Raw genomic sequence first — 18,279 nt, forward strand, 5'->3', positions numbered from 1 at the left:
GAAAGGGTTACAAAAGGATTTCTAAAGACTTGGGCCTCCATCAGTCCACAGTCGGGCAGATAGTTTACAAATGGAAGAAATTCGGCACTGTTGGTACTCTCCCTAGGAGTGGGAGTCCTACAAAGATCGGTGCAAGGGCATGCCGTATAATCTTCAGGTGACAAAGAACCCTTGGGTGACAGCTAAGGATCTACAGGCATCTCTTGCACTTGATAACGTCTGTGTTCATGAGTCTACCATAAGAAAAACACTGAACAAGAGTGGTGTTCATGGGAGGTTACTATGGAGGAAACCACTGCTCTCCAAAAAAAACATTGCTGCCCGTCTCAAGTTTGCTAAAGACCACCTGGATGTTCCACAGCATTACTGCAACAATGTTCTGTGGACAGATGAGACAAAAGTTTTACTTTTTGGTAAATGTACACAGCATTATGTTTGGTGAAAACAAAACACTGCATATCAACACCAAAACCTCATCCCAACTGTGAAGCAGGGTGGAGAGAGTATAAGGGTGTGGGGCTGCTTTGCTGCCTCAGGGTCTGGATAGCTTGCAATCATTGAGGGACCAATGAATTCCACGTTGTATCAGGAAATTCTACAGCAGAATGTCAGTGTGTCTGTCTGTGATCTAAAACTCAAAAATAGTTGGGTCATGCAACATGACAATGATCCAAAACACAGGAGGTAATCGGCAACAGAGTGGCTCAAACAGAAGAAATTCTGTATTTTAGAATGGCAAAATCGTAGTCCTGACCTCAATCCCATTGAAAATGCTGTGATGTGATCTGAAGCAGGCCGTTCAAGCAAGACATCCCAAAAATATACATGAACTGAAACAGTGTTGTATAGAGGAATGGGCCAAAATACCTCCTAACTTCTGTGCATGTCTGATCAGCAGCTATAGAAAGCATTTGGGTGAGGTTATTGCCAATAAAGAAGGTTCCACTAGTTACTAAACATAAGGGTTCAGATACTTTTTCCATCAAATTGTTTAAACCATTTCTTCAATAAAGATATGACAATGTAAAATGTTGTGTTGTTTGTTAATTAAGACTGTCTTTATTTATTATCCTGACTTAAATGAAGATCAGATCACATTTTAGGAGCCATTCATGCAGAAAACCATATAATTCAGTTTTCTCACAACTGTACATATGTATAGTTAATGGTGGTGCAATTAACCAATTCACTGTTTATACTTCCTCTCCATGATCGTATTAGTAGGTATATTGGCTTCTATGAAAATTGGTGTGTGATTCGAGATGTTGGATGCGAGTGTGTGCATGTCTTTGTGTGACCCATGATCGACTGCGTCCATTTCTTGCTAGTATAGCTGCAGGCTACCGTGACACCGAAAGGGATGAAGAGGTTAGAAGATGGATGGATGGACATACAAGACAATGATATAACAGTGTAACTTGACACTCTTGACACAGGAATCAAGCTTGAGAACCCTGCTCCATATTTAATTATACTCTTAATCAGTACATTCTGTGTATATGTGATTTAAATTGTATATAAAGTTATTTTAAAGGTGGTGTTTTTATTATATATATCTTCGAATTAATCTACTTTATTTTCCCTCTTTTTTAATTACTAAGATTTTAATTACAATAAAGAAGAAAAATCGATTTTTTTTTTCAGTTTCTTGCCATGCGAAGCAGTTACAGACACTCACCGCTGATGTCGCTGTACAATTCTTTACCGCTTGCTTCTGGGCTTTCATAACCTCTGACCCTGGCGGCAATATTCTTCCGGATGCATGAGGGGTTTGTTGATGATTCCAAACGTGTGGTGAAGAGAAGAGTGTAGTAGAGTGTGATTGTTTAAAAACCATCATATTAAAATTAAAATAAATAATGGATACAACCGAAAAGCAGAGTGGATTCTTTTTGGAGTTGAGAACACGACTTCAAAGCGGACTTTTGGTATTAAGGTTAATCAATTTTTCAATATTTTATTAGTGTGCTACAAGCTGTATTGAAAGTAATAAATTAGGTTCCAGTTTGAAGTATTACATCTCGTGTTTTCAGATACAGCTATTACTTTACATTTTTTGTTTCGATTCTCTTTAATATTCGGTGATTTTAACTTGATTCAAATATAATGAATACAGCCTATTTTTTAGTTACATTTACACTTGCAGTTTTAGAAATGAAAGGAAAATATGAGTTCAGATAAGAACAGATAATAAACTCACGATTATATTAAGCATCCTTTTACAATTGATAAATTTTTGAAACAAGTGAATAATGAAACAAGTTAATGACAAGTTAATTCCCTTGTTTGCAGTTGGCTAGTTTGTGTTTGAATGCATGCATCGTCAGTAGCCGAGCCAAACAGAAAAGAAGCAAAATATCAGTGTGAGATTTATTTTTCGAAATTGGGGCTACAATTGCTAGATCCTGAAACTTCATAACCTAGAAGTATCTCAACATAAAAGGTTTTGGACAGAATTTGTGGTTAAAATGACTGAGTGAATGAGTCTGGTACACCCCCGATTTAATGTTGAAAACAAGAAGGACGTTAATAATTGTTACAGTTATGAAAATGTTTATGTTGAATCACTTTTTTTCTTCCAAAGTTAGCACTTCATTCGCATCTTAGATCCATCTGTTAAAAGAGCAGGCGTGAAATTTAAAGTATGACAGACTGTTTCAATGATATGCTCGTGCTTACAAATCCCTATGATGTGAAAACTAGACATCAAACTGTCTGGGAATGTTGTGTAAATGTAAATATAAAAGTCTTTAAAATTAATGAATTTTGAATTTGTCACAACACTTATGACCCATCACTGTAAATCTCCACTTGATGGAATTGCTGACATGTCTGAAAAAGGTGTATATGATGTTACAACTAGTCCATATAGTCCATGTCTTGCTCCTATTAATGAAATGGAACCGTTGCTGTGATTTGTATGGTAAAACATTGTGTGTGAAAATATGAATGTCTTTTTATACTTTTTTTGGTGGTGCTTATGATCTCTTATGTGAAAGTGGACGAGATAAGCATAAAAATTAGAAAAAAGAATTATGAGGTGAATAATTAAGAAATCAACTTTAAGAAATTTAAGTAATTTGTTGCATTTAGTATTAGGTGTTTGAAGAGTTAGTTGTTTTTCAGAAACACTGAAAACATTGTGATGCTCCTGTTGATAATCACAATTTTCTTGCAAGGTGCTTAAGTAGCTGGTCAAAAGACAAAGAGGGCATTCACACAAAGTCTTTTTTGTGATGAAACAAATATAGTAAGTTATTTGATTACATGGAACAAAGCAAAACTCAGAATGGACCCATCCTGTGAACCACAAGTGTTAACAGTGCAGCAGGAACACAAAAATCATGGGTATTTTTAGATATACACATTGTAAATCCCATGTTTTCTTGAATACATAACACGTATATGGAAATATAGTTTTTTGACAACCACTAATGATTTCCTGTAGAAATCTGTGAATAACCTTCAATTACCTACTAGCAACCAAATGAGCTTGATGGACCAACTGAAACAAATTTATGAAAGACAAAAATTACATATACATAATTCATTTATAAAAAACACTCAGATACAACATAAATGAACAATAATTTCCTCTGTTCTAAAATATCATTCATTGTTTGGTTAGTAATTAAATTTGCCCTCTAAGGATATTATAGGTAAAGAATCCAGATCCTTTCTTTGCCACCAGATGGCACTGTGAGACTTTTTTTCATGAACGCATTTAATGTTTATCTAGTTTCTTTGCATGTTTTAAAAATATGCATGTGTATGTATCTTAATATTTAGAGCCTCACTAAAACATCACTGCTTAAAAGAGTATAATTTCTTTCTCCTTTTCATCCCCGGATCCGTTGATGTTGGTGGTACTGCTGGGGACACCTGTACTTTTTGGAAACCAGGTGGGTTTATTTATCATTCTATCCATCCATTTCCTTAACAGCTTCATCCAATTCAGGGTCAGGGGGGTGCTGGAGCTTGGCATGCAATGCTTTCAAGGTGAGGCACACCCTGGATGGAGCACCAGTCCATTTCAGGGCAGACATAACTGCACACACTTATACCTAGGCCCAGTTTTCCCAAAAAACATTTAACCCTACCAGTACGTCTGTGGATTCTGAGAGGAAGCTGGAGCACCTGATGGAAACCTACGCGAACATAGGTAGAACATACCAACTCCACACAGACAGTACCCCAGATCCGCATGGCATGTCCATGTACAGTAGATACTGAAGGGCTGAGTGAAGTCATGTTGTGTAGCACAGGATCACATCTAATCAGATTCTTCAGTTGCACTTGTTAATTCTCAGCTGCTAGTGTTCAAACAAGCATTGCTGCTGCTTCAGAGTTTGTAGATACTAGAATGAATGGTATTTATCAAATCAAGAAAGGAGTTTCTCCTGGCTGCTTGAAGGCATTCCCCAATGTTATTAACCTTGTAGACCCCGTGCTAGTGGAATGTTGGGGTCAAAGCTGTAACCTAAATATTACTCTTCAGATGTTTCCAACATATGCTCTTTCCACTAATTGTAAGTCCTGCTTTCCTAGTCCTAGCCAAAACATTCCCGAGAGCCTGAGACGATGATCTGAGCTGATACTGTAAAAGACCACATTATTTGAAAAGTGGCAGGTGTGCATTTTTTATATTCATCCGAAAACCATTTGAGCTGAAAAACAGCCAGTGCTGAACTCCAAAAGATGTGATAAAGAAAGGGAGTAATTTGAATGTGGTCCAGCATGCCATAAGCTCTTTGGGTTCCAGTGGCTGTTGCTGTGGTCTAACATTGTTATGTGTATAGCACCATCCACCCTCTCCTGCAGTTGGATAGTTGTGTATCATCGTCTTGGATCAGTAATAACATCAGTCTTCTTTTACTCTTGCAAGCACGTGGATGATTTCCTTTCTAACGTGTGTAAGGGGTGCTGATCCAAAGATGATGTTAAAGGCCCTTGCAGCTTGGAAGCAGTTTGTGTTCTGATGTACTTTACACCTTCTGTACCTTCAGTATCCAGCACATCGCAGAACTGTCTCACCCCTGCCTTAATCACTTCAAAGGATGAGAACCCTGTGTGTTCTTGGAATGCCTTCAATTGTGTGAATAATGAGAAGTTTCTGCAGATGTTGCTCTTGCTCTCCACTTGTGTCATTCACAGAGGTCTTTAGGGTCTGCTGGTTATGTTTTTCCAACTTGTTAGTCTGTGGATAGGAAGGAGTGGTGCAAGTACTCCTCTTGAGAATAATACCTCAGTGCCTTTGCCTCATGTTGCCTTGAATCAGTGCATAGGGAATGCCCTGGGCAAACTATTTGCTTCATGACACACTGCTAGGATGAATTAAAAATTGTAGAAAGTTTATGTGAATTAAGGCCAATCTCGCCCAGTAGCTAATCTGAGGATCTCATCCAGGCAACCTTTTTAAAAAAAAAAAGTCAAGGTATCAGCTTTGACAGCATGGCTGGGTAGCTTGTTCCTTACTCCCGACTTTTATATTGAGAATGTGCCTTCTATTCTCAATTTTAAATGAGCTTTTTTGTAGTTTTCACTCGTGTCCTATGAGTCATGGTTCTTTTTTTATCCTGAGTTAAGTGGGTTGACTTTCTCGCTACCTGTGAGAATTTTACATACTTGAGCTCGATCACATTGTAGTCTTCTGTATTTATGACAAAAAATATTAAACATTGTTTTGGTTTTCAGAGTAGAGTATTTCTTTAAGCTCAGGATTGTACCTGGTCTCTCTTCTACGGACTGATTCCAGTTATATTTTTTCCTAATGACCGTATTTGCTTGCAATATTCTAACAGTTTATTCTAGTGCATTGTATAGTTGCTTAGAAGATGAAAATTCTGTCATTATAGACTTTGAATACTTTTTCATGGATCGCTTCTTGCTCAGTGTTTCACATCTTATAATTATAGCTTGTTTGTGCGATCCTGTATTCCCTGTTTTTTCTCTCAAACAGTTCTCAAACCAGAAACATTCATTACCCTGAATACAAACGTCTTGCAGTTTAAGAATTACTTAGACGTTTAAAAAGGTACCAGTGCTGAACCTGTGACTGTAAACTGTCAGTGCTGTTCCTTTCCATTCACATTGAGTGTGGAATATTTGTATTGGGTTTTAGCAGTGATTTTCTCTACCAGTATGAAGTAATGGCTAATACAGTCTGACAGTAATTCATATAGTTTGCTGAAAATTGTGGCAGTGTTTTTTTTTTGTACCTTGAATTGAATTGTATGGTGTCTTGGACGTTTAAGAGCTATTTTTTGCCTGTATTCCCTTTTAACTATTGTATACTGTACAGTATGTTTCACTAGGCTTAGTGTTTCACCTTGTCCTCAACAATACACAAAGATGTATGTCTGTTCTAAATCTTTAAAATGACAGAGGACCCTTAGTTGTGCAATTTTTTTTTCTTTACTAGAGGTTTCAGTTTTCTGGTTACCTTTATCTTGCTCCAGCCTTTACTTTTTTTCCCTTTACTCTACCTTCAAGTCTCCAATTGCAAATGGCAGCTGCTGCAAAGCTGATTACAGGTACCTTTCACTGGATCTGTAAACAGTGGTTCTTTGTAGGAAAGTCTTCAATTAACAGTTGTTTTTCTCAATGAATTATTGAGTAAACATCTGTTGTTGCTTGCGTCTCTTTGTTGCCTGCCATGTGCCTTGTGGTAATGTCACGATCCCTGGTTTCACCACTTTTTGTTAATTGTGTGTTACTGTCACAGCATTGCTCTGGCAGTGCCCTGTCATAGTCCCCGTTGCAATGTCCCGTAGGGTCTGAGATGAGGAGATAGAGATGAGCTGTGTTTTTCTGGGGGCAGACCTGTCTTGAAAGAGGTAAGAGACATATTACTTTGTACAAAGGAAATAATTGCATAGGGCTTAGGATCTGCCGTGTAGCTCTAGATCTTTTATGCTTCAAAGAACATAGTTGCCACCAGCAGCAAAGGCAATTTGAAATAATCAAGTGCAGCTATACAGTTTAGACAAAACACTAGCTCCAAAACACCTGACTGTTCCCTGTGTGAAGGTCATTTTCTGAAAATTCTGCCCTCACTTTAAAAGAACATTTGATGTGCAATGACTGTCATAACCAAAGGATTTACAAAATGAGATCCCTCATTATGATTCACTTTATCCAAATATGTAAAAAAAAATTCAGCCAGAAATATTTCATGGATGCAAGAATACATTGTCTATTATTTAAATAGAATGATTAATACCCAGTCATTAATGATAAAACTCTAAAGATTTTCATTACACTGATGTACCTGAGTGTGGCATGGTGATGCAGTGGTTAGCATTGCTGTCTCACAGTGCTGGGTCTAGGGTTCAGTTCCACACATGGGTTTCTATCTGTGTGGAGTTTGCATGTTCTCCCCTTGATCATGTGGGTTTCCTCTGGGTGCTCCGGTTTCCTCTCACAGTCCAAAAACATACTGATAAGTTAATTAGCTTCTGGGAAAATGGGCTTCAGGGGAGAGTGTGCACGTATCTGTGTCTATGTGTCTGTCCTGTGATGGACCGGCGTCCAGTGCAGGGTGTACTCTGCCTTGTACTCATTGATTGCTGGGATATGCTCCAGCTCCCCAGTAACCCTGAACTGGAAGAACAGGTTAGAAAGTGGATGATGTAACTGAATATAAACTCCTGATATTGTTATGTAGGACCAATACTAGGTACGCTTCTCCTGATTCCCAATAATTCATTGTACATGATCTTAAACCTGGGAAAAGGCTACACCTTTTCCCTACATCTCTACAGATTTGAGCCCGATCCTCATATTTTGATATCAATGTTCAGATTTTAATGAAAAATGTTCTGATGTATTTAATGTCAATTGAAACCTCACTATGAACTTAAATGATTTTTTTTTTACAATTGTCCTATTAAAAACAAAAACGGTCTCATGTATTCATTCTGCGAGTGTCTTAAAACACAGAGCTTTTAAATTCTCCAGCTCCTCGTGGAAACTGTTATAAAGCTGCTTATTAAAACAGCAAACACAGGCATGAACTAAAATAATTGTTTGTAAAGAAAAGGACATTCCACTTCATTAAGCTATGGGTGGCCAATTACAGCCTGGCCTTGACAGTCAGAATGTAGTGGGGGCCCTGGCCTCCTTCAGCCCTGCCCTTTGGCACAGTGTGAAGCACTGGAGTGGTGAGATTGTGAAAATAAATCAGCAGCCCTCCTCGCTGAGAGCAGAGGGAAACGTGAGCTCATTCCTGAGAGGTGTTTGCAGATTTTAAACTCTTAACTTTGCTTCAAGCTCGTCTCTCCCTAGTTACTTCATTATGTTGCCTATATTGAATTTTCCACATTCTTTATGTGTAACTTACAACATATTCTAAGGTATTTTAAATGTTTGCTCTCTTGTTTTTATTTCCATGACCATTTTGGAAAAAAATGCAAGAGATTTTTTTGTTTCTCATTAGATAAAGTCCAGCAGTGTAGAATCAATTATTAACATAATTACTAACCCATGCTTAGTAATGCTTGTGAGTATAAAAGTATAACAAGAGGTGTCAAAAATCAATGATTGTGAGTTTTCACTTGCAAAGATAATTGTTGCACATACGGGATGGAGAAATTCAAGGTTTCTGGTTTTAACTACAGCACAGTGACAACATGGCTAAGTGAAAGAGAGCAAATTACAAACTTATGAGTCAAGATTGCTACAGGCAGGCAGGATAGTACGCAGGACAATAACCTATGTATCCATTCTCACTGAACTGTAGCATTTCCACTAATTAAAAGAAAGCAGCTATGATCCAGTCAACAATGTTTTATGACCAGGAGCACCTCATGAAAGATACAGTAGCTTCCACACACCAGCAGCCACAGTGTGGATGCAAAAGCAATAGGTCATCACTGGGAGATCCAGAGAACATAAGACAGATTACAAATGAGAGGAGGCCATTTGGCCCATTTAGATTGTTTGGATGCCAGTAGCTAAGTGATCCAAGAATTTGTGGTGTGTATGAAGCAGCAAGAATGTTTTTATGAGGAAGTTTTTTAAAAGCCTTTTAAAAATCTTAGTTTACCGCATGGTCGCTCTGTGTATGTCCATTACTGTAGTTGCTTGTTAAAAGAACGTTAACCAGCTAGATTACAATCATCAAATGCTCATTTGCCCAGAGCCTTATGTATGGTTATATGTCACTGGGGAACCTGACTGCAGTGTAACAATCAATATGGATGATAATCATTAGATATTTACAAATGGCTGTATTTTACTGAATCTGTGTTCTGAATCATTTGGTGATGGTGGAGCATGTATATGGGGAAAAACCACAGAAGGTAAGCTGTGGTTGTGATATTTGTAACACAATGAAAACTACACTGCACATATGAAGACTGTAAATGCCAACTTTACAGCTTTAGACATCTACATGCTATTGTCGTTGTAATCTCATTGCACAACATTATTTTGAACACATTTAAAGAGCTTTGATCTACATGGTATTGTTGTAACAACAGACAGTGCAGTCCATGTATTGGATAATATTTCAGGATAATAATGTTTATACATGCAAGATATTCAGCTTCAGTGTGGGATAAACAACAAACCAGACATAAAGAACTGGTATTTAGGGACAAATGTCCTGGTACCTGTTGGAGTCTATGGTTTCCTCTGTCTTGACTAGGACTCCAGGACCTTCTGATGGATAATACACTCTCCATAAAATTGTTTCATTGTTTCAGTTGTCTTTCAAATGATGTCTGGCAAGTTTGAGTCACCTCTTTTTGTGGTTGGCTCTTATAAGAGGTGACTTCATTGCAAAAGCTATAAAAGCCACATTCTTGCTGGCAACTTTGAATGGTGGGTTTCCGCAGTCTGTGTTCTGAAAATACCAGTGTGTTTTCCAACTGGTCTTTTGGATTTATAGCTACATCCCAAACATCTTGTCTCATGTACAGATTACTGTATTACATTTTTAGAATTTTTCAAGCAAGAAACATTCTCCAATCTGTCAAGTTTTCTATTATTTGATATTTATTGTTACTGCTTCTTCAGGGGTATAAATACATTTAGTGGGCATTGCACAAGTGATCAATGGAGATGAATCCTAGTCACAGCAGACTACTAACGTAACCTAGACTGGAACTTTTGGTGCCTGTATTGTAGCATTCATGCAGTACTCGGAGTAATTGCCTTTACCTGTTGTGTTACTTAGAAATTTATGCTTAGTGGATTTAGCAGAGGAGCATCCTCTGCTCTCCAACTGCAAGCAAATGTTGAACAAACTAGGCTTCGATATTTTATGTAAGGAAATCTGACATAAATGCACCAATAACTAATACAGTGTGATTTTTAAATTTTAGAAAGTTATTTACAGGCGATTGTAAAGATAAAATGTAATGTTTATCTTGAATCTGTGGTGCACTTCAAAAGCATTTTAGTATTCTTTCTCTGGTAATAGTGGCTTTTATATCTCAATTTCATATCTCAATATCTGCATTATATTGGATTTTTAATGTAATGTAACAATAACAACTTTCTTATTATTGTATAGGGTTTACCAGACAATCCATTAATGTCCTTGCTGGGTTCCTACAGTCTATCACTACACACCACTGATACATTCTTTCCACAGCAGATTTTGTCTGTAGTGTCAAAATGTAGTTCTATTTAAATACTCTATCTATACTCGAAATACTACATTTTCCTGCCACTTTGGAGCATGTCAAATAACATGCCACCATTTTTTCACAGGTAAACTCCTATGATTTAAGGATTCATAAAATAATGAAGGAGCAAAATTACCAACTCAGGGCTTCTGATGAAATAATCCTGAAATAAATACAAGTATGGTATATTTTCCTGGATGGTCTTTGGTACTGTATTGTGATCATAGGTAGGCTCGGTATTAGACAATTCTTGCATATGAAGCCATCGGTGTAAATTTTGCTTTATTTAAAGTGAGAAAAATGAAATATTGTTTTGAAAGTAACATCTGTTGTGCAGTAATGCACTTGCTCGAGGCTTCCCCGGAATCTTGATATATATTCCTGTAAGGTTTCGCTTATCGCTTAACTCTAGAGACTTTGATGAAGTACAAAGCCACAGCTGCATCACAGAAACCTGTCAGAAGGAACACTAAACTGACTGACTTGTGGAACTACCGAGCCACTGCGGGTAGAGATTTGTGAAATCTATCATAAGAGCTATGTGTATGCAAATTTAAGCCGCTTGTTAATCACGGTTTTCTGTAACATTCCAGCAAAGACATTGCCAAAGACCTGTCAGAGGCACAACTGTTGTGTGGGCCGTCATCTCTAGAAATAAAGACACCTGGATGCTTGGTGGATCTGCAGCTGCCAGCAGGGGTCGCCATCATCCAAGATTCCTGCAGGGAAGTGCCAAGTGCGGCAGGAGATGGGCTTCACATAAGGATGCAGCTGCATGCTGATCAGGACACAGGTACAGAGTATCAGGTGTGAAAGAGGAGGATAATATCCGATGTAGGGGGCTAGGGCCTTGCTTGTCTGGGGTCTAATGAAAAGGAACAGGAATGTTTCTATTCCATTGAGTAAATGTTCAAAACCTATTATACAGGGCTACAATATTGTGGAGCCAGCATGATGTCTATACTCCTAAACCTAGTTCAAGGATTAAGATTTGGTTGCCAGCATCCATTTAATATAAAGAAGAAATGAACCAGGAGAATCCTTGTTTTAATTAGATATGGCAATTGAGAACAGATTCTCATTTACAATGATGATCTGCGCAGAAAGCAAGACGTAACAATATAAAGATATCAAAATATCACAGGGCATATACTTATCGAAACATTCCCAAAGCTATGTTTGCGTTGTAAAATGGATGTGCTCAGGTCATGGTCACTATTTGGTTCTGCAGTTGCTGCAGTTTACAAAAATGTGAATATCTTCAGATTTTGTGCTGCACTAGTGGTAAGTGAAAGCCTTTAAAACACGTTAATTCAAATCTCAGATGAAATGTTAAGGCACTATTTTAATATGATGGAAGAATTGATGACAACATTAACAACACAGAAACGGAAAAATAAAATTAAAGCTGTGCTTTTGTATTTTTTATTTGCATAAATCCATTAGATGAAGGAGATAAGCTGTAACTATACAACACCATTGTGTATTGTGTATGTTATTCAATAATAAACTCTTATTTATCTCGGATTGGAGGGAAATTTAATTTTCTTTCAAATTTCAATGATTATGAAGGCCTCTATTCAGAGTCAGATATTACTCCTAGTTAATTATTTATAATTTGAAAAAGCAACCAGAAAAAACAACAACAATAATAATAATTGCTTATACTTACATAGTGCTTTTCTGGACACTCCACTCGAAGCGCTTTACAGGTAATGGGGACTCCCCTCCACCACCACCTGTGTGCAGCCCCACCTGGATGATGCGACGGCAGCCATAGTGCACCAGAACTCTCACCACACACCAGCTATCAGTGGGGAGGAGAACAGAGTGATGAAGCCAATTCACAGAGGGGGATTATTAGAAGGCCATAATTGGTGAAGGCCAATAGGAAATTTGGCCAGGACGCTGGGGTTACACCCCTACTCTTTTTGAGAAGCGCCCTGGGATTTTTAATTACCACAGAGAGGCAGGACCTTGGTTTTACATATCATCAGAAGGACAGCACCTTTTTACAGAATAGTGTCCCCATCACTATACTGGGGCATTAGGATCCACATTAGACCACAGGTTGAACGCCCCCTACTGGCCCCACTAACAGTTCTTCCAGCATGAACCTTAGTTTTTTCCCAGGTGGTCTCTCCATTCAGGTCCTGACCAGGCTCACACCTACTGAGCTTCAGTGGGTTGCCAGGTTTGAATTGCAGGGTGACGTGGCTGCTGGCATTCTCTAGTATCTTTTAGACTGGAGCTAACAATATTTACTTTAGCATCAGGATGAGATGTAAATGCCAGTGTGTGTGTGTTAGGTGGATACATATTGATGTGAACAGTTATTATAAAAACATTGCCCCTCATAATCCCCAGCATTTCATGCAAAGAAGATATTCAGTAACTATTTAGGCTTTTTCTTTTACTTGCAGGGTATCTTAGGTTTATGGGAGAAAATAAAAAAAAAACTGTACAAGGACAGCAGGAAAATGCTTGCCAGACAAATCCAATTTTGCACAGATTGCTTGTCATTTATAGCTCAGGATGTTTTCTGCTCTGCTGTATTTCATAGGTTTGCCAAGTACAAGGTTAACAAAAAATGTTCATTTTTTTTTAATGTGTTTAGAAGCACCTCCAAGTTTGATTGAAAGTTTGAAAGCTCGGAAGAGTTATTGTCTCGCCTGCCAGTCCTGTGGGGAGCAGGTCCTAATGGAGAGGTAAGGGCAGAGGTTGATTTATTTACAAGCACTTGAAGGGAAAGTCACTGAAGTTTAATTGAACTCTTTGCAAACAATGCAGTTGAAATGTCCCAGTGTTAAGACAAATGCATTTAGCTATCTGCTTTCCTTTCGGAGGTAAGACAGCATCTGTTTTGTCTTGCACTAAACAGCGTGAAGCAAAGAGGGCTGGCAGCATTTTTATGTAAAATAAATTAAAGAATAAAATTGTCAGCCTTGTAATACAATTATGTTTACACTGATGGTCGGAAAGGCACAGAAGACAAACCAGCCTTTAAAACTTCCATAGGATTTATAACTTTCAAATATTTTTTTTTATTTTCTTTTTAACCCATTCCAAGAGTATATTTTCAGTGAGTGATATCTGAAATCGTTGTCACTGTCCCTTTGTGTCCTTTTTGTTTTCAATGTGGGGAAATAAAACACATTTTAATATGAAAATTGTCTATCACAAAATTGGCAAATGCAATATACAGTGGTGTGAAAAAGTGTTTGCCCCCTTCCTGATTTCTTATTTTTTTGCATGTTTGTCACACTGAAATGTTTCAGATCATCAAACAAATTGAAATATTAGACAAAGATAACACAAGTAAACACAAAACGCAGTTTTTAAATGAAGGTTTTTATTATTAAGGGAAAAACAAAATCCAAACCTACATGGCCCTGTGTGAAAAAGTGATTGCCCCCCCTGTTAAAACATAAATCAACTGTGGTTTATCACATCTTTGGAAAGCTGAGTTAAATTTCTCTAGCCACACCCAGGCCTGATTACTGCCACACCTGTTCTCAATCAAGAAATCACTTAAATAGGACCTGCCTGACAAAGTGGAGTAGACCAAAAGATCCTCAAAAGCTAGACATCATGCTGCGATCCAAAGAAATTCAGGAACAAATGAGAAACAGAGTAATTGAGATTTATCAGTCTGGAAAAGGTTATAAAGCCATTTCTAAAGCTTTGGGACTCCAGCGAACCACAGTGAGAGTCATTATATACAAATGGCGAAAACATGGAACAGTGGTGAACCTTCCCAGGAGTGGCCGCACGACCAAAATTACCCCAAGAGCTCAGCGACGACTCATCCAAGAGGTCACAAAAAACCCCACAACAACATCCAAAGAACTGCAGGCTTCACTTGCCTCAGTTAAGGACAGTGTTCATGACTCCACCATAAGAAAGAGACTGGGCAAAAATGGCCTGCATGGCAGAGTTCCAAGACGAAAACCACTGCTGAGCAAAAAGAACATAAAGGCTCGTCTCAGTTTTGCCAGAAAACATCTTGATGATCCCCAAGACTTTTGGGAAAATACTCTGTGGACTGACGAGACAAAAGTTGAACTTTTTGGAAGGTGTGTGTCCCATTACACCTGGCGTAAAAGTAACACAGCATTTCAGAAAAGGAACATCATACCAACAGTAAAATATGGTGGTGGTAGTGGGATGGTCTGGGGCTGTTTTGCTGCTTCAGGACCTGGAAGACTTGCTGTGGTAAATGGAACCATGAATTCTGCTGTCTACCAAAAAATCCTAAAGGAGATTGTCCGGCCATCTGTTTGTGACCTCAAGCTGAAGCGCACTTGGGTTCTGCAGCAGGACAATGATCCAAAACACACCAGCAAGTCCACCTCTGAATGGCTTAAGAAAAACAAAATGAAGACTTTGGAGTGGCCTAGTCAAAGTCCTGACCTGAATCCGATTGAGATGTTGTGGCATGACCTTAAAAAAGCGGTTAAGGCTCGAAAACCCTCCAATGTGGCTGAATTACAACAATTCTGCAAAGATGAGTGGGCCAAAATTCCTCCACAGTGCTGTAAAAGACTCATTGCCAGTTATCGCAAATGCTTGATTGCAGTTGTTGCTGCTAAGGGTGGCCCAACCAGTTATTAGGTTTAGGGGGCAATCACTTTTTCACACAGGGCCATGTAGGTTTGGATATTTTTTTCCCCTTAATAATAAAAACCTTCATTTAAAAACTGCATTTTGTGTTTACTTGTGTTATCTTTGTCTAATATTTCAATTTGTTTGATGATCTGAAACATTTCAGTGTGACAAACATGCAAAAAAATAAGAAATCAGGAAGGGGGCAAACACTTTTTCACACCACTGTATGTGTACATATGTAGTATATAAATATTGCTTAGCATATTGCTTATGGCCATTAAAATAGATCAGATCTGTTAGTAAATAGTTGACCGTTAGTAGATAGATCTGCTAGTAGTAGTAAGACATTGTGACTGAGGAGGGAGACTGGTTTGATTGCAGGGTGTTCAACAGAGTGCTTCCCCTGCCCAATGGGAACTGGAATGCACTGGTGGACGACTGGTGTTGCCACCCTGATCCCTTCGCCAAGAAGAAGCTGCTGCCGAGGAAGGAGGACTGTTTGCTTGGTGACACCTTTATTCTGCTGAGCTGGGAGAGGGATAACAATGGGACATTAACTCAGGAGCCAGAAACACTGGAAAGCGACGTCAGCCAAAGCCAAGTAATTATTCATTTTCAAGTGAGCCAATCAGTGCAGTTGTTATCTACGAAGTCTTTTTGAAGTTACGTCTGCACATTGCATTATGCATAATACGCTGAATATTGAAAATTGAATATGCAACATTTTTTTTTTCAGATGCTGTGACACTATTTTGTTACGCACAGTTATAGCGCGTATCTTTGGTAAAAAGAAATACTTTGTTGAAGATGAAAGATTGCTTATATTATCTTGCTAAAATTATATGCTCCCAGGCAACATAGCAAGTTTGTTTTTAAGAAGTGTTGGTTGAAAGCAGTTGGTAGCTATGTGCAGGTCAATCTGAAACAAGTCACAGTATGTGTATAGGATAGAGAGTGAATTATACAATGTGTTTGTTCAAAATGATGCAGTTTTCCTAACTGTTGAAGGTCAAGCATCAATTTACTAAAAATAAATATGAACTATCAATCAACAAAATAATGTTGTTCAGTAATGCACACTCATTCTAGATGTGATTGAAAAGCATGGAGACAGTCTTCCCTTTTCAAGATTGTGGATAACACATTTTCCTTGTTGTCCTGCTGCCAGATATGGAAGAATTAGCGTTTTCGTGTTTTCTGCATTAATGAAAGCATTATGCTCTGCTGAGGATGAAAGCATATTTTACCCTTAATCCTTTGCTTATATTGCAGAAGCTCGTTGTTTCAGCCTGGCACAATCATTGTAAATGACCTGAAATCTGATAGCTTGCATCCCTGATAACACATTTCTTGTTTGAATTATAAACAGCAGAAAATGTGCAGCACTGCAGATCTATAAACGGAGTTTAAAAGACTGTGAGTTTGAAGGAATGCAATGCAACCTGGAAAGCAGATTAATGATCACGCTGTCTCTACAGCGTACAGCTGCACTCATTAAACTTTCATCTGGCCGTAGATTATGTCATGGGTTTCAACCAATACAGTTTGAACCCTTGGCCTCATAATCCATTTTGGCAATACTTTTGTGCAGCCTGTTTTAAAGTAAGAACACCTCATTAATTTGATACTTCCCTGGCTACAAAGGAGATATTTAATTGCTAAATACTCTCATTGCAAAGCTTTTTCTGCATAGGTTTTTTTCCCATGTTATTCATATTTCATTTAAATCGTCTTTAATTTCTTGCATTTAAGCTTCATTTACGTTATAGAGTTGTATTTGTGAATTTACAGATAAAGATTTGACCCTTTTCTGGTTTGAGTTGTGCTGAGCAATGGAAAGTCTGCATTCCCCAACAAAATGGATAAAAGACCCATATAACACAGTTTGCATGATTTAAATGATTTTAACATATTATTTCTTTAATTTTTTTAAATAAAAAGTTCAAGTAAATGTTATAGAAGAAGATATCATTTAAAATATTTAGTTTTTTTAATTCTGAATATTCTCTACAGTAGACATGACAATAATTTTGTTGTTTTTATTTCCTCTGCAGAAACCCAAAGAAAATGTCAAAGTGATTTGTAAGAACTGTAGAGCCGTGCTTGGAGAGGAAATATCACCAGGTACTGTGTAACTAAACATTCAGTTGTCCTTAGAGTAGACAAATCATGGAACTAACAAATTCAGTAAAAAAATAGATTACATTCTTTTTGGTATATTTTCTGTTGTATGTTTTCAGGAATATAGGTATAAAAACAACTACCGTCTGTTTTACCACAGCAGTAACAAAGCCTGCTAGCAGTGTGCATTTTTCAGAATCTTATATAGAATTTACTGGTATGATCATTGCATTATCCTGAACAGAATTTCTAATTTCCTTACACTGAAAGTGGCTCAATAACAAATTTATGATACTAAGTAATTTTACTGGAAAATACCTGTAATTAGCTACTTGCAGTAACAAATATAAGCTTGTCAATGGAAAAGATATAATGTTCTTTCTGTTATGTGATTGATGTGCTTCTATTTGTCATTATAATTTTTAATTGTTAATTTAATGTACAGAATATTTATGTTGTATCACCAAAATATTATTGTGAAATCTGGGAGTAATTTTCATTTCTAACTGAAACGTAAACTAATCTGAGGTAAGGTTGTTGTCAAGAAAAAGGGGATTTATCAGATCTTTCAACTCGATTTTGTTGGCCTCAACCTTTTAACTGCAAAAGCATATTTCTCTGCATGATAGAGTAAAAAGGGAGCTACCATCTTGGCTTAAACCAGGCCCAGTGGTGTGGCCTTAAGCTAAAATGGCTACAAAAGTTACTTGAATAAAGTGTAAATGGAAAAGTGTAAGTAAGTGGAACTCCATGGGAGAGAAAGGAGATGTTAGGATAGGCTCCTATGGAGATATTACTGAGTAATTGTAAGGGCCTGAGGCAGAGTTAGTCCCTTCCAGACCCTTGACTCTTGTTTCTTCCCTTTTGGGTAAGACTAAGCAGACACCTTCCTGAGCTTTTCTCATATGCAGGACTC

General features: G+C 37.7%; 1 protein-coding gene across 6 annotated transcripts in view; it reads left to right on the plus strand.

Annotated features, from left to right (window-relative positions):
* The first annotated feature begins 1,754 nt into the window (after positions 1 to 1,754).
* ube3d (ubiquitin protein ligase E3D) overlaps positions 1,755 to 18,279 on the plus strand; it is a 46,340-nt gene continuing 29,815 nt past the window's right edge. For 2 of the 6 annotated variants that reach the window (XR_016089241.1, XM_088909603.1), the window contains exons 1-5: positions 1,755 to 1,936; positions 11,228 to 11,427; positions 13,252 to 13,342; positions 15,624 to 15,843; positions 17,297 to 17,366. Coding sequence is in view for 5 of the 6 variants with exons in the window: in XM_088909603.1 (XP_088765729.1) it covers positions 1,860 to 1,936; positions 11,228 to 11,427; positions 13,252 to 13,342; positions 15,624 to 15,843; positions 17,297 to 17,366 (658 nt within the window). In the remaining variant the exon portion in view is untranslated. Of the gene's footprint in view, positions 1,937 to 6,773; positions 6,837 to 11,227; positions 11,428 to 13,251; positions 13,343 to 15,623; positions 15,862 to 17,296; positions 17,367 to 18,279 lie in introns of all 6 variants that reach the window. The other 4 variants (XM_088909602.1, XM_088909601.1, XM_088909604.1 and 1 more) reach the window with 3 other exon arrangements.

Source organism: Atractosteus spatula, chromosome 2 (genome assembly GCF_055471065.1).
Source record: "Atractosteus spatula isolate fAtrSpa1 chromosome 2, fAtrSpa1.hap1, whole genome shotgun sequence".
NCBI classification, from domain to species: domain Eukaryota; kingdom Metazoa; phylum Chordata; class Actinopteri; order Semionotiformes; family Lepisosteidae; genus Atractosteus; species Atractosteus spatula.